General features: G+C 50.5%; 3 protein-coding genes and 1 long non-coding RNA gene across 6 annotated transcripts in view; 2 read left to right on the plus strand and 2 right to left on the minus strand.

Annotated features, from left to right (window-relative positions):
- Nucleotides 1–431: 431 nt before the first annotated feature.
- LOC308505851 (uncharacterized protein) lies at nucleotides 432–10,363 on the plus strand. Of its 3 annotated transcripts, XM_081068599.1 has the most exons (3): nucleotides 3,697–4,104; nucleotides 5,250–5,383; nucleotides 5,503–10,363. In XM_081068599.1, exon 3 carries the CDS (start codon nucleotides 8,836–8,838, stop codon nucleotides 9,463–9,465), a length of 630 nt encoding a protein of 209 aa, XP_080924725.1. In that variant the 5' UTR covers nucleotides 3,697–4,104; nucleotides 5,250–5,383; nucleotides 5,503–8,835; the 3' UTR covers nucleotides 9,466–10,363. The 3 variants fall into 3 exon arrangements, with proteins under 3 accessions (XP_080924724.1, XP_080924725.1, XP_080924726.1); XM_081068598.1 differs by lacking the exons at nucleotides 3,697–4,104; nucleotides 5,250–5,383 and adding an exon at nucleotides 432–1,140; XM_081068600.1 differs by lacking the exon at nucleotides 5,250–5,383 and having other exon boundaries at nucleotides 4,076–4,104.
- A 1,677-nt stretch (nucleotides 10,364–12,040) lies between these two features.
- On the minus strand, nucleotides 12,041–17,565 carry POU3F3 (POU class 3 homeobox 3; the record flags this gene model as incomplete). The annotated part of the gene is made up of 1 exon (XM_081068596.1): nucleotides 12,041–17,565. One exon carries the CDS (start codon nucleotides 17,563–17,565, stop codon nucleotides 16,087–16,089), a length of 1,479 nt encoding a protein of 492 aa, XP_080924722.1. The 3' UTR covers nucleotides 12,041–16,086.
- Nucleotides 17,566–17,714: 149 nt separating this feature from the next.
- Nucleotides 17,715–20,110, minus strand: LOC308505850 (uncharacterized protein). The gene is made up of 3 exons (XM_081068597.1): nucleotides 19,368–20,110; nucleotides 18,424–19,143; nucleotides 17,715–18,340 (listed from the first exon to the last, which is right to left on the minus strand). Exons 2-3 carry the CDS (start codon nucleotides 19,074–19,076, stop codon nucleotides 18,274–18,276), a joined length of 720 nt encoding a protein of 239 aa, XP_080924723.1. The 5' UTR covers nucleotides 19,077–19,143; nucleotides 19,368–20,110; the 3' UTR covers nucleotides 17,715–18,273.
- A 1,358-nt stretch (nucleotides 20,111–21,468) lies between these two features.
- LOC308505505 overlaps nucleotides 21,469–27,947 on the plus strand; it is a 49,350-nt gene continuing 42,871 nt past the window's right edge. The window contains exon 1 of the long non-coding RNA XR_013994568.1: nucleotides 21,469–21,606. This is a non-coding gene — a long non-coding RNA (uncharacterized lncRNA). The remainder of the gene's footprint in view (nucleotides 21,607–27,947) is intronic.

A 27,947-nucleotide genomic window follows, 5' to 3' on the forward strand; every position in this document is an offset into this window, starting at 1 on the left:
CGCACTCCCTGGCGGGCCCCCGCGCGGCCAGCCCAGAACTCTCGCCTTCGCCCTCCCTCTTCCCACTGGTGCTCGCGCCGGGGGCTCTGGCCGCGCTCCCCGGGGAGGAGCCGGGCGCGGGCTGCGGACAGGGGAAGCTGACTCCGCGGGAGTGAGGGCTCAGGGACGCGCCGCGCGAGAACTGGGGCACGGGCAGGAGCCTCGATACCGCGCTCGTTGCAGCTCCCTTTCCCGCCCTGACTTGCCGCCACAAACAGGGCTCACGTTTTGAGAGACGGGGACAGGTGAAGGAGTGGTTGTGGTTTTAATCGTTTAAATGAAACTGTTGTTCAGGGGAAGGATTGCTAAACTTAGGGCGTGTGTGGGTTCCAACGACTCAGGGCCAACTTTCTGGGGGCCGCCAATGTCGGTGGAGCCTGAGGGATGTCGGACAGGCTTCTTTTTAAAAACCAGAAAGCCCCTGGAGACCCTAGGGTGTACGATGCGAGCGCTAGTTTGAAAATGACTAGTGAGGGATCAGGGGGCAAGCTTTCTCTCCTCCGCCAGGTCCATCGCGCCTTCCACATCCTCCAAGAAAAGTCACGTAACGCTGAGACGATCCCGTCCTCTAGTCCTGTCCTCAATGTCCGTCCGAGCGGACACTGAGCGGAGAGGGGCCGCATCTCTCCCACCCCGGGAATCTGCAGGGACCGAGACCTTCCTTTGTGCGTCCCCTTGGCTGTGAACTTCCCCGCGCGGTAGATTCTCCTTTAAGAAAGTAGCGGTCTCGATGAATATTTAATACTGAGCGCGGCCCGGCGCGCGGGCGGAGGGGAGCCCCCCGGCCCCGGCCCCGCGCGAGCGCTGCGACACCCGCCGGGCCAGCGACCACCAGGGGCTGGCAGGGCCGCGGTCCGGGAGCCGGGCTCCGGGAGGGCGGCGTTGGAGGTCATTTCCATAAGAAAGCTGGAGTCGTGGTTGGCCTGAGGATTTCTAACCGCCCTCCCCCGGAGCCCGGTTTTCTGCAGGAAGCAGGCTCCGGAGCTCAGAGCCTGAAGTGTGCGCTCTTGGCTTGGGTGATGTTAATAAAAGGCAGTTTCAAATGGTGTCCCGACCGAAGCTGGTTTCCCGTCTGGGTGTGGAGTGGAAGGACCGCGCCAGGTGAGTCCAGAACGCGAGGCACCGGCAGGAGGAGCAGGGGGCGAGGAGAGGGAGGGCGAAGGCAAGAGGCGGACGGCACCCTGGCAGAGGAAGTTCTCCGGTAGGTTCCGAAAAGCGGTGCCAGGCTGGGAGGAACGCGGACGCCCAGCACAGAGGAGTCTGTGTGTTGGGCGGGGGGCGGGGGTTGATCGGGGCAGAGAGGTCGCACCACCCAGAGTCAGAGGGGCCGCAGGTGGGAAGGTCTGGCCAGCTTCGCCGTGTCCCTCTCTAAAGACCCGTGGAAACTTTGTCTCGCAACCGCTCACCCTCTTCCAGCGAAGGAATAAAGTGGACTTGCTCAGATACTCGATTCCACTAGCGATTCAGTTCTTTCTGCTTTCACATTGACTTTCTTTTCTGCTTTCCGTGTGAACAGCAGCCATGTGTCCTCAATTCTACAGCATATTAAAAAAAAAAAATCCTAGGTACTGTATGATCCCATCTGGATAAATTAAAACCCAGATCTGTAATGTTTATTCTTAGATAGTTTACAAAAAACAGGAAAAAAATGTGTGAGACACATGTCTGCAAATATAACAAAAGTACTTCCCCTTCTGGTGAACAAGTTGCCTGCAAATGCCTTCCCTTTACTGATTCTGAACCACCTGTACTTCCCCCTGAAACTAAATCGGGTCAGGAATAAATCCACAATCACATCAAGCAATTAAATACCAATTGTGACTATTAATGACTTTATTACTAATGATTGGAGTTGAGGACTCCAACAGTACTTACGGTAATCAAGCTGTTTTTAAATTCTGCTACCCAAGATTTTTATAGCACATCACCCCAATAAAGGAGGTAAGAAGATAAGATGAAGTTTTCAGAGAGTTTTCCAGTAGGTATCCCATAGTCAGTGTTGTTTATTTCTTGCAGTACAGTTTATTGCTACTTCTGGTAAATAATGGAATCTACATTTCTGGCGTGTCAAGTATGCAAAGTGTAATTAATGGTGGTGGTTACAACGTATTTGGTTTGGATGCAGAATTGGGGTGGGGAGGGTTCCTTTTCTCTCCAAGTAGTATGTTAATGCTGAAAACCCCAGAAGATTTTAAAGAAGTGTTTTAAACCTTCAGTTGGGGTATGGGTATCGGGATAGCTGGGAGGCAAGGCAGTGAGGCATGGTCAACTCAGGGGAGCAAAGGAAAAGTAGGAACTTGGTCTACACTTTTAAATGTCTTGTTTGCTTATGGGTTAAAATGGTTTTGGCCACTGGATGAGTGACTGAAAAGAAAAGGTTAGTGAATATAGTCCGTTGGTGTAAAGGTTACTGTGGCTGGATTTATTTATTAGTGAAGATGGTTTGCCACCCTGCACTGCTTCTTTATTAAAAAACCATCTTATTCCAAATGGAAATCCATGCTCACTGCTGGAATGGGAGGGGGAAGCAGGGAGGAAGAGAGGGAATGATCACTGTTGGGAGTCCTTAGCAAGAAGAGAGGAGAGGGCAGCTTGCAGGAGCTCTGGTCAGCCAACATGAAGCAGGCAGCGAAGGGCCCCAGCAGTTGGAGGACTGGCAATTGATCTGGGTGTAGGTCACCTCTGCTCAGTGCCCCATAGTTCAGCCGTTCACATTGACCTGTCAGGACACTGGGTAAGTTAGGGCAATGAATTTCAAGTCTGTTTTGTGGGGGACATCTCCCCAGAACCTCAGCTCCTGGGTGGACGCCCGCAGCAGCAGCAGCAGCAGCAGCAACAGCAGCAGCAGCAGCAGCAGCAGCACACATCTGGTTCTGATGTATTCACCAGGCTGGTATGGAAATGCCCAGGCTGCATGGCAGAAACCTGAGCTGCTTGGGACAAACAAACGTCTCTGCTAAGCAGTGTAAAAGTTTGGGTAGTTTTAGAGTGCTAAGTGGCCCCTTCTCTTGATGTGAAGCACATGCCACCCCCCCCCTCCATAATATTTTGTTAGAGTTAATTGCTCAACAGTGAGGGCATTTCACACCTCATCTAAGGAATACCGCAGAGAAGGAATCCTCCCCAGGTAACAGGATGACACAGGTAACAGTATCCTCACCTGAAAATCCTTACCTGAGTAAAATGGGCCTGGGGTATTCTCCCTGGGGTACTCAGTGGCTCCCCTAGATACAAGCCTCTTTGCCTGTTAGCAACCTACGTAAGACCCCGAGTCCTGACCAGAAAGCTACTACAGCTTCTTCGAGTGGGCAGCCAACCTCAGAGGCAGATATTATGAACCAGACAGCTTCAGATGTTAACAGCAAATTCCCTGCTGTCCCTAAGAACCCAGAGGCACCCTGAGAACAAATGCCTTGCAAACTCTGAGAACCCCATGAAAGAGAGGACCAGAGGCTGACACACAGCTCAGTTAACTCCCAGCACTTTGGCTCTGCCTACCACTAAGCCTGGCATCGGGGAGAGGGGCAGGGCTTGGGAACTGGGCTGAGAAAATCCACTGTTCCCTTTTCTTGGGTCAGCGGCAGACATGCCCAGGACAGCAAATACCTGTGAGGAGGGGCAGGGGTGGAGGGTGGAGCCGGCCCTGTGGTCCTCTTTGGCTGTCCTGGGGCAGGTCTCAGGGGCTGAGCTGAAACACCAGAGCTCTACTAAAGTGCACTGTGAACCTAGGGAGGTGGCCTAGGGCAGAACACCAGAAGCCTTTTGGTCCTTCAGCCCTACCACCACTCCCCTTCACCCCACCCCTTACCTTACTAAGGCCGGCATCACCACCTAGGTCTGAGAGACTTGCTTTCTGAGGAAACCCGGTGGGGAGATCTGGTGAGAGTTGGAGGCCAGTTTCCTGCACTTACAATTTGTTTGGAAATTGACATACAAAGGAAGAGGAGAGCCAGCACCCTAACCCAGATAGGGTCTACATGGTGTCAGAAAACCTCTTTCCTCCTGGTGAACTTCCTGAGACCCCTCCCCCCACCAAGCAGCCCTACACATTGTTCAACATGACAGGTAAGCTGGGAGATGGAGTTTGATCTGTCCCCTGCATCCAAGTAAATACAAATGAATTTTGTTTCTTAAAAAAAATGTGTTATGGCTTTAAACTTTTCCCAGCCAGAATCCACCTAGTTTTGTCAAGGTTTCTTGTCAGCAACCACAGCCCACCCCCACCTCTTTTTCGTTTCTACTTTGTGGCTTAAGTTCGCATTTTAGGAGGGTTTATAAACTGTTGTTTGTGTCAGCAAGCCGTCCTGTCCCCACTCTCACCCCATCTCCCTGGATGCAATTGCAGTTGGAAATCACACACAAAAAAAGCTCTTTTTTAAAATTTTTGCTATTCTTCCTGACAAGAAGAGTTGACAAGACATAGACACATTAAGTTGCATAAAATACAGTGGACTGATCAGCCAAAATGCATCTCATTTGCACTTGTATGTAGCCAGGGGTAGGCGCTTGTGTCACTCAAGGCCTCCAGCCCTCTTTGCCATGCTGGGCTGGCTGGCTGGAATTTCTGAGCAGGCCCCACGGAAGGGTCCATTTGTGAGGTGGCAGCCCCAGCCCAGCCCAGCCCAGGCCAGCAGGGGTGGGGGGAGTTGGGGAGGGCACTGCAGGCCTGGCCTGAGGGCTTGCACCGGCTTTGGCAGACTGTCTGCTCTGGGCAACTGGAGAGGGGGGTGGTGAAGGGGCTAGAAGGCCTGGCAGGGTGGCTGCAGGCTGTTGGATGCCTGGGTCTGCAGCAACTCTGAGGGGCTTGCCCTGGGCAGAATTAAAGAAAAGGGACTCTGTGAAGTAGAGCATTTAGTCATTGACCAGATTTTATATCCACTTCTACCCCATCCCAAAGTTTTGTCCTCTTCATCCGGTTTGTCACCAGCGGAAGGACACCTCTGCCTGATGGATTCCTCCACCTACTCCTAGCCCTGAACTGGCAGAGCCCCGAGCTTCTCACTTCCTGAAAGCCTGCACTGAGCCCCACTCCTGGGCCCTAAGTTCCCAGAGAAATACCTCTCCCATGAACTCAGAGAGGGAGGTGGGAGCTGCACCAGAGCCTTGGGGGAACCTATTGGGGCATTAGGGCGAAGTCATGGGTCATTATGGTGTGGCCCCTCACCACCCACGCACTCTCCTGCCTGGGTCTCAATTCTTCCTGTCCTCAGGTGTTAACAGTGCAATTCCTACCCACCGACTGGAGGCCGCACTCAGATGCGGGTCACCGCCAGGCTTCCCTGCCAGAGGAACTGAGGTCCTCCAAGAGCTCAGCGGGGGCGGCAGAAATGCCCCTGTAGCCGCTGTGAGCGCCCCAACAGTGCATCCCGGGGGCATCCTTTCCACAGTGTCCTGCTTGCTTTCCTTGCAAAAACCATGGTGACAGACCCCGCCATCCCCAACGTGCTTCCTCTCGCCCAGCAGGGAGGCCTGTGACGTGCTTCTGGGCCTCCATCTCCAGGCCCAGACTGCAGCCCACGACCTTTCCCCCGGCCAACCACAGGGGCTAGTATGCGGCCCCAAAAGACCACCGCCTCACCGGGCAGCTGCCTGAAGGACAGACAAGGCCGTGGACTCAGGCGCAGCCATGCACCCAAGCCCGCGGCCGCCGCAGGAGCACAGGGGCCGAGGCTGAGAGGCCTGCCAGCGAGCCCTGCACCATTGACAGCCCGGGCAAGTCTACGGAGTCCAGGGAAACAGTCAACGGACTTTATCCCCGGGAGCTGGGGACAGGCCTGTAAGGTGTGATCCTTTAAAGAGCTTTGGTACTACTTTTGCAGGAATCCTTTGTTACAGCTCTGTCAGCCTGCACGCCCTCAGCTGCTCCCCCTCTCGGGCCTCTCCACCACCCTCCCGTTTCCTCCTTCACTCCCCACTGCGGAGAGGGTCTGGTGCCCGGGATCTGCCCTAAGGAACTGCCCTGCTCAGATCCCCTCCTGCAAAATACTTCTCTCTTTGTTACCATCTCCCCTTCGTGCTTGGGGCAAATGAACTCAGTTTGCACCGCCTTCGCCTTTGGGACAGGTTCTCTTGGAAGAAAAGGCTTTCTAAATGTGACCTCTGGCTGCTGCAGCAGCGGACTCCTGCTGCTGGCTCTCTGGCCACCAGCAAGGGTGACTGGGTGGGCATCACAGGGCGCATGGGTAGGGGGTAACCTGCCCTCCCACAGTAAGGATCTGGGGATTCTGACGAAAAGAGAAGGGTGAGGATAACACAGCTCTGAACTCACTTGGCTTCTACTGGATACAGGGCAACCAGGTCCCACTTTTCGGGGCTACATTGCACATTTAGGTTTGACTCCTCTTAAACCCAAGTACAGCCCTAGGCAAGGTGTTTAACGGAGGCTGCTCTGGCGCACAGGAGGGGCGAGAACGGAGTGTTTTCATGCACAGAAGCTGACACGCATCATCACATATGGCTACACAGGTCCCCACAGTTTTTTCTTTTTATTTAATTTCTCTTCACTCCTTCTTTTTGGGCCATTCTCCCTGCACATAGTCATTAGGAGAAATATCAAATGCGAGCACCTCCCTGCAGAAGGCTCTGTATGTTATGTAACACACATAGGGAGTCCTCAAGTTACCATTTTGCTCCAAATCAGCCAGCACAAGGTTTTGTGACCCGGGTGGGGTGGGGGTGGGGTGTCAGGGTGATGCAAAAGGAGGTGAAGTATTCATTCCCTGGGCCGTTTTATTTCCCTCCTTGAAGCCCCAGCTCAAGGCCCAGGAACAAAGGGGATAGGTAACTGACCCATCTTTTGGTCTCTCTCCCCTCACTTCCATTTCTTCCTCTTTGATAAATAGGGGAAAGCCTGTGGGATCAGGTACCTAGGTAAATGGTGCTGCTCTCCGCTGGCCCCTCCTCACTGAGCAGCAGAAAGCCCATGTTAGGTGCAGGCAGCCTGGGCGTTTGAGAACCCACTACTTCCACTGCCCCAGACCTCACTGGACTCAAGGCTACTTACTCGCTTAGCAACCCTCCTGTTACATCCCTGACAACTATTAAATAGTTCTTGGGAGAGTTAAAGACATTTCTCAGGTTTGAAACATTTAAAGCCCTGTTTAGAAGAAATCATCGAGGAGTGCAAAGTATAACCAATAGGATTGCCTGAGAATGTTTTAAAGATTTCTCCCCCAAAATGTTCATTAAAAATAGTTTGTAGATGTTATTTTGTTCATGGATGGGTTTTTGCCTGCTGTAAGTTACAGATACTCGAGACCAAGCTAGTAAGACCTTTCTTTTCATTTTGGTAGTTTCTGGGTGATATTGTACTTTCTGATTAGTCCTATTTAATTAAAAAATATTTTTTAGGCTCTGCTGGAGGGTTTTCAGCCTTGGAAATATGATTCAAAAATAGATTCTCCACTGGAGATTCTTAAACGGTCTGAGTGGAACAAACCTGCCTGGCCCCTACTTCCACCTCGACGAAGTAGCCCTGGCTGAACTTGGGTAGACTGACAGTGGCAGGTTTTGGCATCTTTTATTTTAGTGCTGGCACAAGGTGAGCTCTTTGAAAATGAATATCTATTCTATTTCAGTGTGCGATGCTCCAGCCGGCTAAATGGGCTTGCCTTCTGTGGAGAGGCAGTCCTGGAGGACAGAACTTACGTGTGATTTCCCAGGAAGCTCCTCATCAGAACACCCATTGTCCTTTTGTTTTTGTATTAAAAAGATGTTTTTGCTTTCCTCTCAGTGTCCTTCCTGTTATTTTGTAGCTACAGCAATGAACTGTGGGGCAGCAGTTACCATTCTTTCTGTCCTTCGTAAACATGCCCTGCACTGGGAACTCACAAAGCCCGAGACATACTTCAGGTGTGTCCTGTGCTTCTGATGTTTACTTAGGACTCATTGGGTCACCTAGAGATTCACACCTGGTTCTGCCTTCCCCTGGACAGCTCTCTCCCAAACAACGCCCCTCTCTTCTTCTCTCCTAACTTGCAGGGGAAGGGGTTTCACTTAGAGAAATCTTCCAGAATTAAAAAAGACTAGACTCCGGTTCTCCAGGTAAGTGATACTGGCTTATACTGGTAACCAGGAAGCCAAGAGCTAGCATATAACTCCTGTCAGAAAGGAGGGAGGGCAGCAGGCACATTTCCACAGACGTTTCTAAAACTATGGCAACTAAGTGAGTTTTACAGCTAAAATTCTGGTATAGTCCCAGCCATCTCAAGTTATTTAAATGTAAGTTCTGTTCCCATGTTACAAACACACACACACACACACACACACACACCACAATACACACACACCAACTAAGGGTATATTACCAGCGCATTTCTGTCGGCCAACTCTGGTGACTGCAACCATGACCAACAAACTTATTTTCTGAAGAGTGAAAAAGAAAAAAAAAAACACCCCAAACCTCTCCATGTCTTGTAAATGGTTATTTTATACTGTTTAACATCCCCACAGACAGGAATTGGCCAGACACTCTCGCTCCTTTTTCTAGGAACAGGTAAATTAACCACTTTCCCTTCCCCTCCCCCAAGACCCAGCTATGTTTAAAAGCTAAAATTTCTCTTTCCAAACGGAGGAAAAAGAACAGATTCCATTAATGAATTACGTACATGGAATGCGGCTAGTCTAGGACAATTATATTTGTAAATAAATGGCTTCCTGTTTATTATGTCCGTTTTACCAAAAAACGAACTTGGATGCCTCTGGAGCACTTAATAAAACAAATATTCAACTTATGGTTTGATTTCCACTTTTTTTTTTTTTTTTTTTTTGGTACTCACTGGAAGGAAATCGAGTTAAATGGCATCAGTTGGGGCGGGGGAGGGGGTTCCATCGTTCTTCCCCTTCCAGGCTGAACGTCTAAAGTTCTCCCTTTTGCCAAAGTGTGAGCGAAGGGGGCAGGCTCCCTGGCAATGCTACTGGAATCAATCTGGAAAGTTTCACTTTTACCCGAGAATCTTTCTAAAGCTGACCACGGCCTCCTTTTGCAGCTTCAAAAGCGAGGCCGTGGCACGATCTTCTCGGCGCGTGCACCGGGCACCGACCAGCCGCCCGACACCCTCGCCTTCCCTGCCGCCCGCGCTGGCCCGCCACCGGCTCAGCGTCGCTGCGCACGCCGGGGGCCCGCAGTCCCTGGGCGGGGGCCGGGAGCGGGAGGGGAACGTGACGCGGCCGAGCGCTGACCGCCACCCCAGCGCTCGCGGGACGCCGGAGTTCGCCGTCGGCGGTCAGCAGAGGCGCGCGGGCCAGGTGCCTCGGGCTGCCCCAGACCTCCGCCCGGACTGCTCCGGCGCGCAGAGCACGCGGCCGAAACTTCACAAAGCCGCCGGCCTCCTCCCGCCCTGCCCCGGCTCCACGGGCCAGTTTCCGAAAGCTCCGCGCTCTCCTGAACAATGCGACCCACACGCACGCGAGGCCAGTCCTGCTTGACCCCTGCTCTCCCCTCCACCGCCACATTCGGGCACATGCTGAACCAGCACAACCCCTTCCCTGCGCTGCTCCCTTGGGGCTAGACTCAGATTGCCCCCCTTACGGAAATCCCAGGCTCCGGCGTGCAGGCTGCTCACGGTCTCTGAAGACTCAGAGGACCCAGCTCCATCTTGACTTTTGCTCCAGGACTCAGCGAGGAGGTGGAGCTCAGAGGGTCGGGCAGCAGGCCCTGCACTCAGACCTTCTGATCTCCACGGTGCGAGGAGAGGGAGGCGGCAACTGGGTTCCCTGGTAGAGGAGGCTGGACCCCAGGACGCAAAGTCCGCCCGCGTCGAGCACAGGTCGACAGGCATTTCTGCCTTCGCTTCCCACCTGCGGTCACAGGGTGAGCGCCAGAACCTCTGGAACCCGAGTCCATCCAAGCCCAGCAACTCCCCCAACCTTCCAAGAAAACTTGCACAACTTTCTATTCTGTCGGTCCTCAATTTTTTAGGTTATCTGCAGCCACCGGCTTCTTGGATTGCTCTGCCAACCGGGAACCCTTTTAGTCTCTAGGGCTCCCAAGGCCAGAGTATTTCCAGAGTACTCATAATTGTTATTATTAGGCTGGGAACCCGAACAGGCTCAGAGAATAGTGCACTGAGGGGGAAGAGTAGAAATGTTGCTGAAAAGGTATATTTCCACCTGTGTTTAAAAAGGTTTCATCGGACAATTATCAGTAACCCCGACAGACAACTCTATCAAAAAATAAAATTTACTACTGCTCTTGAAAAGCCGTTATTTTTACATCGCTTTTAGGAAGATAGATGAACAAAACATTGCGTTTCAAGCCATTTTGATCTGTAATTAAATGGCAGGATCGGTTTGTATTCTCCTACAGCTTTTACAGAAGTTGCAGTGATCCAAAGTCGGGTTGCTGTGTCAGAGTGGCATTTTTATTAATGAGAATACAAAAAGCTTGCATATTCTTAGCCCCGCTTGAATTTAGTTGCTAAGCAACCGCTGTATGGTAATTCATCCGCGAAATTTAAATCTTTGAGAAAGGATCCTGCGTTTTCCTGAATGGTCGCCACGAGGAAAACAACTTGTGGGACTGGCCAGCTGTTAAGGCCTGGCCAGGCCAAGCAGGGATCGGGCCAACCCACCACCGCGCCCGCCACCTCCCCTCCTCGCCGCCGGGCCCTGCCCTGAGTCCCGACAGAAGCTGGGCTTCTGGCGGCCGTCGCCCCAGGTCCCTAGAACCACCCTCCTCTCCGCTCCTCTGATCTCCCATTTCCATGTGAGGCAGGCCCTGCACCTGAGCGAGCCCTCTGCGTCCCTAGGGCTTGAGAGACCAGGCTGCGACTTTCTGCAGCCCCCTGCCCTCACCTGCACACACAGGCGCGCGCGCTAGCACACACACACACACACACACACAGGCTCACACATCGTGTCACTGCAAGAAGGCCAGTTGCCCAGACCCCTCTGAGGTCACTTCCAGAGCCGGCTCTTCCTTGAGGAAGACCCGGCTCATAAAGAACTCAGCCCACAACCCTCCAGAAGGCCAGGAGGCCGCGCTGGCCGGCAGTGACATCATAGGCTCCTGCTCGCCACGCTCGCGCCCACATTTTAGGATACAGGAACAAACACGGATGTGAAATCAAGAATGAAAGAGTAATCTAATTAATAGGCCATGAGCCAGGCTAACAAAATCAAAGAATCTGATTACACAAGTACCCCTCTTGCTATCTCCGCTGCCCCCGCCCCCATCCATCTCTTCCAGCCTCCGCACGATTTCCTCTCCTAGACTGGAAAGTTCAGGAGGCAAACCCAGAGCCCTCTGATTTCCTTATTGAAATCAAGATCAAGCCCTTGGTGGGGCTGCGCGGCCGGGAGGTCACGTGGGTGACCTTCAGGCCCTCAGACCAGCCGCCTGAGGAACTGAGATGATCAAGAGACCTACAGAACTTGGAGAGCTGGACAGGTGGCCCTCGCACTTCGTACATATCACTCTGACACACATCACCACCTGTACTGACCGCTTCTGCTGTCAGGAACAGGACTAGTAGAAAGAGGTTCTTCACTCACAGCCATTTTAAGAGGACTATATTTTTTAAAACACACACACACACAAAACATAACACAACTCTTTTTTCTACATCACCTTGTTTCTTGGTCACTGATAACCTCAAAGTCTGAACTCTCTTTCAACACCCTTCCCGAGGATAGAAGTCTGAACACAGCCAGGTATTAAGTTTTATCACTGATACATAGCATCTGCTCTAATCGGTCCAGTCAGCCACGTGCATTTCATGAAAGAATTCTTTAATTTCTATCCTTCTGCCTTGAAAAAAACCAGGTCCACCTCCTAAATAATTAATTTCAAGCCTGCATGCAGTGCCAATACTTGTTGCATCCATTTTGGAGTGATTAATTACCCTGGAACTTGGGCAAACTAAACTCCATGTGGAGAGAATGTCTCTTCCTTCAATTTAGTTTTGAAAGCTACACGTTATTGATGGATCTTACTCTATTTACATACAAATTGGTGCAAATATGCCCATCTCTTAAAATGCATTTTGTATAAATATATAAAAATGTCATTTTTGATTTAGCTTGAAGAGGTTGATCATTTATTACAAAAATAAACGAATAAATACAACAGTATATTGTTGCTTCCAACAGGATAAATACTTTACAAATATATAATTTAAAAAACAAATTTAATTGTTAAAATTATTTAAAATAGTACACTTATTGATAAAACTATCAATCGTATATACTGCATTTAATATTAGAACCAATTATTCTCTGAATGTTGAAAACCATTCATACAAAACAGATTATGAGCATGGTAATGAGCAAACACTGGAGGCTACAGGGAAGCAGGGGGACTCCCTAAGATCGATAATGAACAGTTCTGTTTTGGAACAAAGAAGTAGTCCTTGGCTGAGTACTTAAAAAGGAAAAATAAAAGGCAGAGCAACAACAGCAAAGTGACTATTTTAAATACACCTTGAATGATTTATCGCCCAGACTTGCAGGGGAAGACCTTTGGGTGAATGGGATGACTGAGGCTTGGACAACGGATCAGGAGCCACAGGGGACCGACTACAAACTATAAATGGGCCTAGTTTGGGATTAGCCAGATTGATGGAACAGAACTTTGTCACTTTCCTTTGGGTTGGAAGGGGAGGAGGGGGGTGGATGGAAATGCAGGAAACAAATGGGCACTTTACGAAGCACAAGACACTTGCTCTGCAAAGGAACACAATGACCAAATTCATTAAAAAGATCTGGTGATATATAACAATATTTTCATTATTTACGTGTGTAACAGTATCAGCCTTAGCACAAAACCTCTCAGTTGTATCTGCTCTCTTTTGTTTTTAACCATGAATTTAATTTTGTAAATACATTCAAAGGGTTGATTTTAAAAAATATGGAGTGCAAGCATTAGCTCACTTTTAAAAATGCAAAATAATGAAATAAAATGGTCTTGCTTTCCCAGATTCCCCAATTAAAAGTTACTCTGTTACCCCTAAGTCAGGGCTTCTTCCAAAGTAATCAGCAAAGGTTCCTTTTTAATAGAAAACAGTGTGAAATCTAATGGTAGCTCTTTTGTCATCAGCCAAATCAAGTAAGCAAATAGCTCCTAGTATTTTAAATAGACCCATTCTCTGTCTAATCAACCACTACTATTCCTGTAGGGAAAACAGGAGTTCACCTCACATGCCAGTAGTATCCACCATATATATATAAAAAAAAACCACACCCAATCCTCAGCTTCCCAATAAGGCCTTCTTTGCTTGCCCCTGTAGACCTTCAAAAAATGATGAAGTTTGTCCCCACCCCACCCCCCACTCCAGGTTGTAAATTTGCTGGGCAGAGTGATTACAACAGCAAGAGAAATAGGGAAACAAGAAAGCCAAGAAAAGTAAATTGTGGTTTCTTGTTTTCATTTTTTTCTTCTCTATGTTTAATAAATATGGCCTTTTTCAGATTTCACAAATCAAAATGATTGTGATTTTTAGTACGATTTGGTGTTTAAAATAATGCAACCCAATACACGGCCATCTGGCTGGGCTTGATTTATGAAAGTGACACAGGGTCTGTCTGGAAGAAATAACTGTTCCTTGTTGCTCTCACAGTTTTCCGGGGTTTTTAACCCCTGCATCGATATCATAGGGAGAGGAAGTGGAGATGAGAGAAGGCAAAAAGGGAATGACAGCTAAATGAGATTAGGGGGAAATTAATCTACAAAAATCACTGCTTTATCACCCCAAAATACTTTTTTTAAAGTACAATATGAAAGGACCCAACGAAGCAGAGACTTTCGCATCTTCAGTACTCACAACCTGAGGCATCACACTTCCATTTTCCCACATTGTAAATATTGATACATTAACATGATAAATGTGACCACTCTGTAGGGTGTATCTAAGGAGTGATCCAAAAAGCTAAAACCCCCAGCACCATTAAAGAAATTACAGAATCACACTAGGGAAAGACCGAAACACAGAAATGTAGAATCTTATGTCTGAGCTGGTAATCACAGAGGGTTATGCAGTGTGGACCATATTCAGGATTTTAGAACTACATTCTTAATTACAGGAAAAGCAAACAAAACAAAAAAAACCCAAAACAGCTTAATAATTTAAACTTAATTACATATAGTTATTAATGGGAAGTAATCGATATAAAATATTTCATAGACTTGTAAGCTATTCTTCACAATTATTAGTCTTCAGAAAAAGAGGAAAGAGACATAGCAATATGGTGGGGGACGAGAAGATAAAGAGGCTGAACTTTGGGGGGGCTCTGTCTTAACTATTAATAAGGAGTTGGCACATTTTTACTGGTGACGTAGTCCAATCTTCTGATAAAGATGGTAAAGGACACAGGTATCCCCAAGAAAAGTACCAGTATTTAGACAATCTCCCCTAAAAACACTAAAAACACCCACTAAAATTAAGGGAGAGAAAAATATTGTGAAATTTACAGTTTACCAAGGAGTGACTACTAAGTTAAAGTACTAGCGGTTTCTGGAATGTCTGTCCTTTACTCTAGATTTCCAAATACACCTTAGGTGGAGAAGGCTCGACTTCACTTCCTCAGCACTATCACTTAAGGATTTGCATTAGTAAAAAAATATTTTCTAAAGAATTCTTTTCTTCCCACACAGTGTTTATGCATCAGACACAGACTATTTCATTCTAACAAATTTATTTTCTCGATCAGCTCTTACGGAATCACTACTCAAATTAAATTACAATCAAATGATCACATCAAAAGATACCCTTATTACCTAACAACTGTCCATATTTTCATTTCATTTTGATTTGTGCTCGTCTGAAAAAAACACGTAATACAAGATCTGGGGAAAAATAAATTACCGTTTTGCAGCAGTTCATAAGTATTCTGAATAAAATATTAAAAGAAGTCATTTAATGAAAATATAAAGCAAATATTTTTAGATCAACAACGGATCTAACAATTCTATATTGCCGTCTTTTGAAAAGTCTGTTTATTAAAACCTACCAAAAACACTGCTTGGAAATGGCAGTATTATATAATCACATCCACAGCACCCATTCAATCAAAGTTGGCAACAGATTGAGGAGCGAAGTCCAAGAAGTGCAGCGGCTGGTGCTCAGTCTTTCTAAATCCCTTTATCTGAGTCAGTCCAGAAATAAAAAATTAAAAATATTAATAAAAAAAATATTAGCGGTGGAATCTTTAGGCATCGCCACCCGAGTGACAGCCGTTGCAGCCGGGGTTGGTGGCCGGGCCTCGCTCCGTGCCCAGTTCACCCGCCAGCGCCCTGGCCCGGCCCGGCCTCTCTCACTGCTCGGCGGATGGACGGATGTCCCCTTCCCCTTGCTCATCCTTCTGCTCTTTCGTGATGCTATTATTTCCAGGGTTATTTGGAGAAAACATGTTTTTTCTTTTGGCTTTGCTCTTCAGTTTGTTAATTTCAGAAGCTGTGAATATTGTTTTTGCTGGAGACTGTACTTTTTTTTTTTCGCCTTCCCATTTCATAGTCAGTTTGTCCCCAAATGACTTTAATATGGCCAAGAAGAACAGGGTTCCGGAGCACAGAGTCATCCCTGATTAAACCCGGTGCCTGTGCTTTCTTTCAGGTGGCTCCCAGGAAAGAAAGTTCCGGTGGGTCACTTTAGGCAGCCCTTTGGAGGGAGGGGCGCTTTTTTCAGAGGAAAGGACGAGGCAGGTGCTAGGTGCTGTCCACCTTCGCCTTGTGGGACTTGTGAGGGTGGGAAAGACCTCCCGAGTGCAGGTTTGGTGCGCTGGGCCTCTTCACCCTTCTTTAAAAAACAAAAACAAGAACCAAAAACGAAACACCACCACAGTATAAACGAGATCTCGCGATCGCCCCCTTTTTCTCTTCCGGTTTTGTTTGTTATATATGTATCTAAAACCGTCTGGGTGTTTATTATGCTTGTTTGTTTTGCCCCTCCTTCCTTGGGTTTCAAAAAATGTCTCCTCGGCCCGTCTCTCTTTCTCTTTTTTTTTTTCCTTCAAAGGCCTGCGTGCCGGTCTTTGGGCTGCGGGGACGGTGGCGGTGGTGACAGCGGCAGCGGAAACGGCAGCGGCGGCCCTCTGGTCGCGGCGCCCCAGCCCTCACTGCACGCTAGTCTGCAGCCCGTGGTGCGGCGGCGGCGTGTCGGCGCTCACGGCGCCCACCTGCGAGTACACGTCGTCCGGCGTCTGCTGTTGGATCCCAGGCGGCGTCATGCGCTTTTCCTTTTGGCGCCGGTTGCAGAACCAGACCCGCACCACCTCCTTCTCGAGCTGCAGGCTGTCGGCCAGGTTGGTGATCTCCTGCGCGGAGGGCTTGGGGCACTTGAGGAAGTGGCTCTCGAGCGCGCCCTTGACGCTCACCTCAATGGAGGTCCGCTTCTTGCGCTTGCGGCCCTGCGCCGCGATCTTGTCGATGCTCGTGGGGCTGCCGGTGCTCGAGTCCGCTTCCTCCAGCCACTTGTTCAGCAGCGGCTTGAGCTTGCACATGTTCTTGAAGCTCAGCTGTAGGGCCTCGAAGCGGCATATGGTGGTCTGCGAGAACACGTTGCCATACAGCGTGCCCAGCGCCAGCCCCACGTCGGCCTGCGTGAAGCCCAGCTTGATGCGCCGCTGCTTGAACTGCTTGGCGAACTGCTCCAGGTCGTCCGACGTCGGCGTGTCCTCGTCCGAGTGCGCGTCGTGGCTGTTGAGCCCTGGCCCCGCGCCGCCGCCGTGGTGCGGGGGGCCCTGCGCGTGGTGCGGGTGCGGCGGGTGCGCGTGCGCGTGGTGGTGGTGGTGGTGGTGGTGTTCGGCCAGCTCGGGCGTGTCCCCGCGCACCAGCCCCGGGTGCACGAGGCTTTGGGCGCCGCCGGCAGCGCCGCCGCCGCCGCCGCCGGGCCCCGGGGGCGCGCTCAGCATGCCGTTCACCGTGAAGCCCCCGGGCTGCGAGTACAGCAGGCTCTGCGGCGGCGGCTGCTGGCCCGCGGCCATGGACGGGAGGTGCGCGGCGGCGGCGGCGGCAGCGGCGGCGGCAGCGGCGGCGGCGGCGGCGCCCCAGCCCCCGGGGTGGCCCTGGTGCGGCGGCGGCGGCGGCCCGAGGTGCGGGGGCCCGCGGTGGTGCAGCGCGGTGCCCGCGTGCAGCTCGTCGCGCCCGGCGCCGCTCTTCACGTCGGGGCCCTGCGGCGGCGGCGGCGGCGGCTGCTGGGGGCTGCCGGCCATGCCCACGGCGCTGCCGGACCACGGCGAGCTCGCCTCCACGGCGGCGGCGGCGGCGGCGGCGGCAGCAGCGGCGGCGTGCGGCAGGGCCGTGACCCACTGGTGCGCGTGGCTGAGCATATGGCCGCCGTTGCTGGCGGCCATGGCCCCCTGCATGAAGTCGCTCTGCACCATCTTGACGGAGGACGGGTCCCCTCGGTAGGCGCCCGAGGTCACGGCGGCGCTGCCGGGCTGCATGCCGCCGCCGCCGCCCCCCGCGCCGCCGCCGCCGCCGCCGCCGCCTCCGCCGCCGCCGCCGGCGCCCGCCGCGTCCGAATGGACGATGGAGCCGGCCGCCAGCAGGCCGTTCCCCGGCAGGTAGGGGTTAGAAGCCGCCGTGGCCATGCCGCTCCGCTCCCGCCACCCCACCGCCGCCACCACCGCCGCCGCCGCCGCCGCCGCGGCCCCCCGCCCCTCCCCCCACTCCCCCGCCCCGGGCCCCTGTCGGCCCCGCGCCTCCGCCGCCGCCGCCGCCGCCGCCGCGGCCCCGGCAGCAGCTGCAAGGCCACTCGGCAGGGCGCAGGGGTCGCCGGCCGGCCTCGGTCAGCAGCCGCGGCCGCAGCCGCAGCGCTCTGGGGAGGGGGGCTCGCTTCTCGGGGCGCGCTCCGTGGCCACCCCCTTCAGGGGGGGTCGTGGCCGCCCCCCAGCCCCGGCGCGTTCGGCTCGCTCCAGTGGGGCTCGGGGCCGGAGCGTCGGGTCCCGCTCCTGCTGAGGTCCCGGCGGGCAGGCGCGGACCGGCCCGGGCGTGGGGCTCGCTCCACCTGCTAAGCGGCGATCTCACGGGAGACAACAAAGAAAGACGCCGTCCCTCGCTTCCGGAACCAAACTGGGGACAGCCCGTAGCCGCCCGCTCCTTCCCCTGGCCGCTGTCCTTGTCCTCAGGAACACATTTTACGCGTTGTCCCTCGGAGTCGTAAAACTTTTCCCGTCCTTGAAGGCGTGGTGATGCTGGCTCCTGCTGTCCCCGTCCGGTCCCTTCAAGTTTTGTTGTGTCCTAGGAAAACTTCTTGCGACGGTGCATTTCTCTGAAGTTGCTATTGCCGGAGCTCTTGGTTACCTCTGCAACAAGAGTCCTTTTTCATTCTCCTCGCAACAGTCACAGTCTGAGGCGACATCTTTCCTTTTGGGCAGAAATGAGGAAACACATATAACAAGGAAAAAAAAATGGAACAGGAGAAAAATGAGGTCGAATGGCTCTGTTACCTTGTTGCTGAAGGTTGGGGTTGGTGTTTTATTTTTTTCCCAGCAGTTGTCTGGAGGAGGAGGAGGAGGAGGAGGAAGAAGAGTGCATTGGTGGAGATGGAGGGGTGTGTGTGCATATAGGGGATCCTGGATACACAACCAACTCCAGTGGGTACGTTGCGCGGCTCGTAGGGCGCGCGGACGGCGCTGGCGCGGGCCCTGCCGGAGCGGAGTTGCCGCGGGAGCTCGCTCGCAGCCCTCGTTCGCGCTCTCTCTTCCTCTCTCACTTTCCCTCTCCCTCCCTCTCTCTCTCCTCTCGCCCGCCCGCCGGCTCGCTCGCGCTCGGATCTGACAGCTCGCTCTCCGTCCCTCCCTCTCAGAGCGGGGACTGTCGAATGTTTACCCTCCGCCGCGAGCGCGCACCCACCACCACACTTTCCCAAATACAAGGAAGTCGAGCGCCAGGGCCCCCGCTGATTGGCTACCCGCTGGGTGATTGGCAGGCCCGGAATGACTGGCTCAGGACGCGAGGCCCCCCCTTCCGGCCGTTCCGATTGGTTGCTTTTTAATTTAGGCAGAGCATCGTAGATGCTGGAAATCTGTCGTCCCCCAGGCTCCCTCCCCCTCTCCACTTTCTCCTCCCTGCCCCTCCCCCGCCGCCCCTTTCGCCGCATCTTAACTCTTAGCGTCCGGCTGAGTCGTCGGCGTCCGCTCGGTGGTTCTGGGCGTTCACTTAGAGGTCTGGGAGGAGGGAAGGAAAGGGGAGAGGAAAGGTAGGGAGTGACGGAAGAAGTTGGGGGTGGGTGGGTGGTGAGAATCAGAAGGAAAACGAAGAGGGGAAAAAATCATGAAAAATAGTCACCTCCCCACTCTACCTAGGACTGCGTGGTGTCGCCGCCCTCCCCACCTCTCCATCCCAGAGATTTGTAAAGCGCGCGGCGAGGATGCACCATCCACGCTAATACCTATAGACAGAGGTGTCCCCAGTGGATTCAAAGTTTCCTTTTTCCTTCACCAGCAGGCCCCCATCTCTGTCTCGGCGGGGGTGGGAAGGGGGAGCTCGCCGCGCCAAGAGCTCGGGTCGTGAGCACGCTCCTTGGAAATCCGCCACCGCAACTTTCCGCAGCCGCCGCGCTCCCGCGGCGGCCCCCTTTGTCTAAGTTCTCGGATGCCATCATCTGGGAAACCTGCAGCCCCGGACCGGCGCGGTGCCCGCGCGTGCGAGACGGACCGCTAGCTGCGGCGGCTGCGCTCCCCCACCCCGCGGCCTCGCTCCCCCGCCTCCCTCCGCTCCCCCCTCCCTCCTCTCTCCTCGGGGATTCAGGCAAGTAGAGTGCGTGCCCTTGCGAGTTTGGAGGGTGCCGGTCCGCGGAGGCAGGCGATGTCTGTGAAACGCAATCAGGCCGACCTTTCCCCATACAGACATCGTAAGTGTATTCCGCCCCAGTGGCTTTAGGAATTCCCGTTCCAGCAGGAGCCCGCCTGAAGAACCGGGGTCCACACGCCGCGCCCTCCACGGTTCATTCTGTGTGTGTGTGTGTGTGTGTGTGTGTGTGGGTGTGTGTGTGTCTGTGCGCGCGCGCATACATATATATATATATTTTTTTTCAGTGTGGTTATTAGTGGTGGGGTTTGCTTGCTCTCTATTCTTAGGCACGGTGTGCTTTTTCTTTCTTTTCTGTCTCCATTGGGTTGATGGAGTGGATGAGGCTGGCGGCGACAAATGTTTTCTCAGCCCCAGCCCGGCTGAAAGAGTTAAGGGGGACGGGCGGGGGAGTGCGCGGGGCAGGCGGGAGAGGCGGGGGTGGGGGACGCGGCCAAGCGGAAACGCTGCACTGAGGAACCTCAGCGAACCAAGGAAAAAGAGAAAGTGGCAACGAAAACAAGGGCAAATTGAACCCTCCTCTGGGATTTCCAATGAACTAACCCAACTCGGACATTCAATAAATACATCGTTCCTAATGAGTGTGCGTGTGCTTGAACCCCGCACCCCGGCTGCGGTGCGGTGCGCCCGCCCGAGCCCCATCCCGCGACCGGCAGCCCCCAGCTCCCGCGGCCCGGGACGTGGATGCGGAGCCGCCGCCGCGCTTCGATTAAAATGTGAACCGGGCTGCCCTCCCCTCCCCTCCCCAGGAATAAGTCCTCTGCTGGGCGCACTTAGGTGAACTCAGGGAAAGCCGGAGAGCCCAGCCGCAGTTACGCAGCTTTTGCGTGATCTCCAGATGAACAGTAGACGCGTAGAATTTATGTAGAATCTTGTCCAGCTCCTGCTTGCCGGGGGAGAGAGCTCGTCGTAGGTAGGTTTTAACAAAACCATTATTGCTAAGGCAGAGATCTGAAAGGCAGCGGTAACCAAACCCCAAACAGCACGGATGTTTTCCTCTGGGTCCCTCTAAGGTCGCTTTTTATATTTATGTATGCGTATATGTATATATAAAAGATGGAACACAGATTTCATTGAATAAATCTTAACATCTCCAGGTGCAGACGTTTGAATAGTCTGTGCCCGCACCCCGTGTTTTCCTTTCCTGCCGATTTTGCTTGGATCCGGCTCAAAAACCGAGAGAGTCTCGTGGTTTTGTTTACACTGAATGGGGAGGATAGGAACAGAGCCATGGGGCCGTCTTTCATTAATATACAGTGAGGATTTTGTCTAAATTACTGCTATGAATTTCACAGTACACGCTTTCAAAAGCAGTCTCAGGTGGCCTGATGAAACGTGATAGCGCCTCTGCAAACAGATCCACTTTCTTTCTTTTCAAGGAGGGTGTGTGTGCGCGAATGGGAAGCCCCCCAAAACCCTGTGCTCCTCGGTAAGAGAAATGCACTTCTGTTCCGAGGTCTGTCCCCTTCGTACCCCCCTTTCCTCCTACTTAGTTCTCCAGTCGCTCCCCAGCCTCCCCCCAGCCCCACCCCACCCGCCCCCTCCCTTTGCGAGTGTGATTGTTTTGTCTGGAAAAAAAATCCAAAGTATATAACAAGGGGAGAACAGTTAGTGCTGATTTTCATTTGCATACATTTTCATATATTTTGGTGAAAATAATAGACTAGTGGAGAGCTGGGCTTAGAGGAGTCAGTGTAAAGGGAAGGCTAAGGAGACATCGTTTCTGGGGAGTCGAGAATATGCCTTCCCCCCCTCCAGTCACCTTATTAAAAAATAATAAAACGTCTTTATTTTAAAGTCTAACCCCGGAAGTTTGCTCGGTAAGTGTTTTTTTATTTTCTTTCCCTGCTTTCTCCCCCCCCCCTTTTCCCCGGTTTATGTATGGTCTTTTAGGTTTGGGAGCTTATTTTCATTGCTTGGGACAAGAGAGAGTTCACAGAGCAACCGTTTTGAAGGAAGGGAGGGAAAGTGTGTTGGGGGGAGAGTAAAACAAAACAAAACAAAACAACCCTGCTACAATATTACATAAAAAGATGGACTCACTCCAAAGCTCCCACAGAAAGGCACTTTTTGGGAGTGGGGGTTGGGGTGGGAAGGGGAACGCTATTAAATTTAATTGTTGATTGTGAGGGGGGAAAAGGCCCTCGAAAAGCAGTGATTAAAAAGCACACAGTATTACAAATATTTCTTGTTTGGGGAATTGAAAAAAAAATCAAGACCAGAGGGAAGAAACTCCCTTTCTGTAGCTAGTGCTGATGTGGTGAATGAACTGTGTGCGCCTGCCTGGGATCGGGGTGAGGGGATTCCTGCTGGGATCAGGGGGATGGAATGGGGGGGGGCTTGGCAAAGGGAGGGCAGAGAGCTGGAGATGCAGGAAGCAGGGAGGAAAGAAGAGGCAGGAAGTCTGTGCACCCCTGATTACTGTCCTTTCTGGGAACCCCGGTTAGTTGCAGCCTCCCAGCTTGGCAGTGAAAGCCCATCCGAAAGAGGGTGATCAATCAAAACTAACCAGGACATCCTACATTTTATTCTTAAAAGAGGCTGGAGCTTGAGCAACGCAAACTAGATTTTACTTTGTTTTCCATATTTGACAACCGGCCTTGCCCCCGCTCCTTACTGACTGCCCCTGGATTTTGCAAAAATTGAGGGTGCAGATCATTAGATAAATGTGGCTGCAGGAAATAGCTAGGCCAAGTCCAAGCCCGTGTGAGCACCTTACCTTCGAGAAATAGGCTGGAGAGGATTCTCAAAGCCTGGTTTTGTTCTTTTTAAAGGAAGCCGCGTCTGGGTGATGAGGGGGTAGACTCAAATGTCTGGAATTTTATTGCACTTTTGTATCCAGAACACCTTGCAATTTAAAATTTGTAATTTCTTTGGCAACAGTTGATGCCAAATCAATGAAATGGTTTGTAAGGAGGGAGGAAGAGGTTTCAGTTGGGGAGGGGGGTAAGAATCGCCAGTTTTCCACTCCTTGTTTACGGGCTTGGCAGACTCGCTTTTGACTGGGGTTAACTCTCTGTGCTCCTTTGGACCAGATGCCATATAGAGCTGCTCCCTGAAGATCATTTGTTTCCTTGATGGGGAACATTTCTGAGCAGAGCATATTGGTTGCCATAGAGAAAGAAATAAAAGGAAGAACACTAGTCACATTAAGCTATATGTTTGTGCACTGGGCTTTAGATAAAAGGACCTTGGTTCAGCCAAAGAGAAGAAGCCAAACTAGAGATTTCTAGCGCCACTAAAACTAGCTTTATTTTGTTTTGGACTTTTACAGTTGAAACATATAAGCTAATTTTGTTGGTTGTTAATTTTATATGACACGGTTTACTGAACAAAATAAACTTTGGAAGTGCTCGGGAGTCGCACTAGGGACTTGACAGCAGGGGGCGCAGTGACTCGCCTTAGCCGGTCCTGAGTAAAATGTAGCTGTTTCAAAAGCAAATCAGCTCCTCCAAACTTGCCAAAGGAACAAACCTTTCTGTGCAGATTCACGATGAAGAGTGAATTCGTTTCATGACGCAGGGTTTTAAGTATGAGGACAATGACTTTCTCATCTCCCACCCACCCTTGTCTGTGAAATGGCCCTGAAAGAAACAGTTCAGAAAAAGATTCGTCCGTTTCTCTCAGTGTAATTTATATAGGAAAACAGAATTGGCTGTGAAAGCAAAAAAAAAACAAAACAAAAAAAAAACAAAAAACAAAAAAAAAACCTTAAAAATATTAAGGTCATGTAATAAGATGCATAAAAGCTACCATTCAGGTTGTAATTTTTTGGGAAAAAGTTAAGAAAATAAAATGCATTCTAAGGTAGTATCTATTAAATAATGAATGTTTTTCAACTTAATACATGCTTTTACTTCTAAATAAAACTCGAGTTCCTGGAGGTTTAGTCAAGGCGTTCAGGATCTCTTTTACACCATTTGATATTTAATGGATACTTTAATTCTTGGTACCTCCTATGGCTGAAGAAAGGTTTTGGATTTATCCTTGAACGAAAGGCTTGTTAGGGAAGAGAAGATACAAAATAGCCATGGGTTAGAGGTAACTGTGGGTTTGAAACTTTGTAGCACAATATTACTTAACACAGTTGAAGAAAAGTTTTAATAGAGCACCAGGTTTCCGCCTCAGAGGTTTTTAGATACTGCCAATAGAGACTGAACTTCATTGTGGTAGAGGAGAAAAAAGATACCTGGAAAACTTCCTAAAATAGTGAAGGGCAAATCCTGACTGGTCCTGAGGAATTAGTTTGTTGCTAACAATTTTCCCAAGGATATTTAGAGAGCATGACTAAGAAAGGGAAGCCATGAGTGACTGGAAGTAAGAAGCTGGCTTCCACACGCTTCAGTAGTTCAACGCACCTGTGACTGTGTCACGGAGCCTGTTAGGAAGGAGCACATTACTTGACGCTCTACTGTTGCCCTGGAAGAAGGGGAGAGGCACCTTATTCTTTCTAACTCTACTCCAATGAACCAGCTTCCAGCCATGAGTTTTTCTTTAAAACTGGCTTTCAAAAGTCCAGGTTTGGCTTTAAATGGCATTTAATCTAGGAGAGTTGCAAGGTTATGGGACTAATGTAAGCAAAGGAGACATTCTGAAAAGCATTTTAATTCCGTGATTTTTGTCCGCAGGCTCTTACATTTAGAGTCAGGAAATGTACTGTCAGGTTTGTGCTAATAAAACAAAGTGGAGAATTGAGGAAACTGTGTAATTTGAGCCCAAACATTGCTTTTTCTTCAGCTCTGTGGACATTTCACACAAAAGACTTCTGGGGGAGATCCACATAAACTGGACAAATGCCTCAAAGCTCTAGCTTACTTTGCACATCAGGGCTTCTAGATGTGTTTAAAAATTATTAAGGAGAAAGAAGACATTTAGCCAGACATTTTGCAGAACACTAGTTAAGCTAAAATTGTACATATTTAGAGCATAATTTCTGTTCCACTTTTCATGAGATCTGTGATTGTATCTTGGCCATTATTTACTTTCCTTTTTTGCAAAGGTACTTAAAAAAATACCCGAAAGAGACAGAATGTTTTCTCCTCATGATATCTATAGTCTTAGGTTACTTAAAGTAGAAGAGACAAAAAATAATAATTCCGGGTAAAGCAACAAGTTAATTTGAGAACTGACACATTACAGAGACTGCGTTAGCATTCTGTAATGATTTGGAGGTGGACATGAACAAGCTGGATATATGAATTAAGATCCAAAATGCTGGGCAAAGCTACAGACTTTTAATTGTTGGGGATGGTGAAATTTGCTTTTGCCAAATGAGAGAATAAAGAACATTACCTGGGTCAAATGCACATAACACAAAGTGGGTATTTACTCATTTGCTTCCAGTTGAGAATGATAAGGTGCTGGGTACCGTAGCAGTGCAGAAACACACTTGCCATTAGCATTTACAAATTAAAATGTTAAGCATACTCACAGCCCACACTGTGTGCCATACACAAAGGAAAGGACTCTCCAGTGGTGGCTTTTGGGTGGAAATGAGTATGGGTCCTCTTGGCAGTGGATGAGTTGTTTCTTGGTCTTGCTAAGTGTTTTTGAAGCATGCGATGATTTCCCCCAGTTCTTTGTATCACTTTGATAACTGATTTATCTGATCTGTAGGGAAGGAGCAAGCACTTAGTTTTCTTAGATGGGTTTGAAGGAGCGATTATAAATTCAAAGGAGCGATTTTTTTACCCTAAAGTAAGAAGCTTTACTTATGATGCTTATAGGACAGCTTTAGACTCGCGGGCATTACAGATTGGGGAATCTAAATTAAGAAGGCATGATAAGTTGGTAATCGAGTGCATGCTTTTCAAACAACCCATTTCCAACAGTTTGCCCACTCTAGCTGCATGCGCACACCTGACAACTCTGGTAATGAAAGCTACCAATCGCTAGGGAAGCCATAGCTGACACAGTGTGATGGACTATTCTTGCCTGCCCCCCTCAGCTGCCCATCCACCCCTCAACGCAATGGTCTTCTTCGAATTTAAATTCACAGGGCTAGGTAATGTGGAGCCTGGCTGACTAATCGGAGTGAGGATGATGATTTAGTAACAAAAACATATGGGTATGTCCTAGGTAGAAAAATATTCCAAGGTCAACTTGAGGTGGGGTGTGTGTGTGTGTGTGTGTGTGTGTGTGTGTGTGTGTGTATTTGTGTCTGTGTTTTTAAAAACAAAACTCAGAAATATTAACTCTGCTTTGCCTGAGGAGTGGTTGGATTTTTTCAGTTTGTGGTCCTAACAGAACTGAACTCTCGTCTCCTTTGGTGACCTGCTCTTGCTACCCCAAACATTCCCTATACATTAAACAGTGTTTCCTATCTAGGTTGGAACCGAGTAGTCTCACGATGGATGATGCATTGTGGCACGTTGTGAAAAGACAACTCTTGCACTTTGGTTTTTTATTATTAGATTTTTAAATATTTGAACTTAGCTATTATCTCTGGAGCTGGGTGCAGATTGCAGTTGGCCAGGCTGAAGTCTGCTCTTTTGGGCAATTCCCTCAAATGGTGCTTCTGTGATTACTTCTCTCCGGTGAATGCTGAAGCTCCCACTTCACTGCCCTGCTTCTTCCCTAGGCCCACCCCAGATGGGTCAGCCTTAGGGGATCTTCAAAAGTGTGGCTGTTTTGTTCACTTTAAAAATACAGTACTAATATTCATGGATATTTGATGCTTCAAATATTCCATGGTTTGCAGCAATATAATTTCAGCCCTAAAATATCTGGCGAAGAGGCTTTGGTGGTAGAACTCAGTGACTTTGCTCACTGTAGCTTTATGCCCCTGGGGTTTGTTTGTACCAAGTTAAAAGTTTTGTGTCCCCTATTGCTTTGAATACTCACCCTCCTCCCAAATTTTCTGCAGGGAGCCTGGTTACTCAATGAAGCCCAAGGGGAGAATCCCAGGCTTCAGTGGTGCTTGACAGACGACAAATCTTAATTTAGTGTTATATCAGAGTGCAAAAATGCTCCAGAAGTCAAGGCGTGTATCGTCTAAATGGCGCAGATTGTGTTCTCTTAATTTTTAATCCACATCGCAAAAACAAACAAAACATCACTCAGAAAAACAGTAACTATTAAAGTATCCTAAGTTCGAAAACACTGTGATTTAATTGGAGGGTCTGGCAAGAGATTCCCTTCCAGGGTTATAAAGTCAGATTGGAACTTGCCCTAGAAAGGTTTGCCTTGGGGAACACCATCACTCACTCGAGTTCTCTATTCCACAGAGGTGGGGGGCCTACTACCCCACACCCCCGTTTATGGCCACCGTAAGCAACTTCTCCCGAATAGGCGGCAACTTGTGGGGGCCTAGGGCCCAGCTCCGCTTGCTTAGACTGCATTTCATTTTATTTAAAGCATAGTCTGCTAATAAAATTAAGAGGATCCCATTATTTCTCTTTTCTCCCTAAGCACCAAGGCACGCAGAGCGGCCTTCAGAAGTCGACTTAGCATCGTTTTTCTACGGAAAGAAAAAATGAAGAGAGATGTTTAGAAAGGGGGGCAAAGGGAGAAGGGTACAGTAAAAGGAGTGAGGTGGAGGAAAAAAGCAGGGAGAGATGGAGGAGACTGGGGACACAGGAGACAAGAGAAAGGAATACAGGGGTGCGGGGCAGCGAAGAGGTAAACGCTGAGTCACCCTAACAGGTCATTAAGTACACAGGAGCGAGATGCCGCAGCCCCGGAAAAGCCGAGTGCAAATAGCACCCCATCTTCTAGGCCTCCTTCGCGTCCCGCGGTAGGAGCGCGGACTTGGAGCTCGGCGCCGCCCGCTCGCCTTTGTCACTGCCTCGGTGCGCGGCCGCGGGCTCCCGCGGTGGGCTTTGTTCTGGCAGAGCAGGGCAGGACCCCTCGCACCAATGTGTCCCCGCCTTCCCCGAGCTGGGGACGGTGGGGGTGGGGACAGCGCGACAGGGACGGGGACCAGAGGAGCGTCGGCCGGCGCCTCCAAGCCTGAGATTTCGTTCCTTTGCTCCTTTTCGTAATTGAGACTTTTCCCCTTGGGGAGGAGGACAGGGTTGCGAGGGAGGAGGGACAGCAGGAAAGGGGACGGGGCTCTGAGCCCAAAGCAAGGACGAGGTACCGCTCTCGAGCCTGCGTCCGCGGATTTGTATTGTATGCAAGGATGAATGCAGGGCTGCATGAGGACAACCGCTGAATTTGG

The sequence above is a fragment of the Rhinolophus hipposideros genome (genome assembly GCF_964194185.1).
Source record: "Rhinolophus hipposideros genome assembly, chromosome: 12".
NCBI lineage: Eukaryota > Metazoa > Chordata > Mammalia > Chiroptera > Rhinolophidae > Rhinolophus > Rhinolophus hipposideros.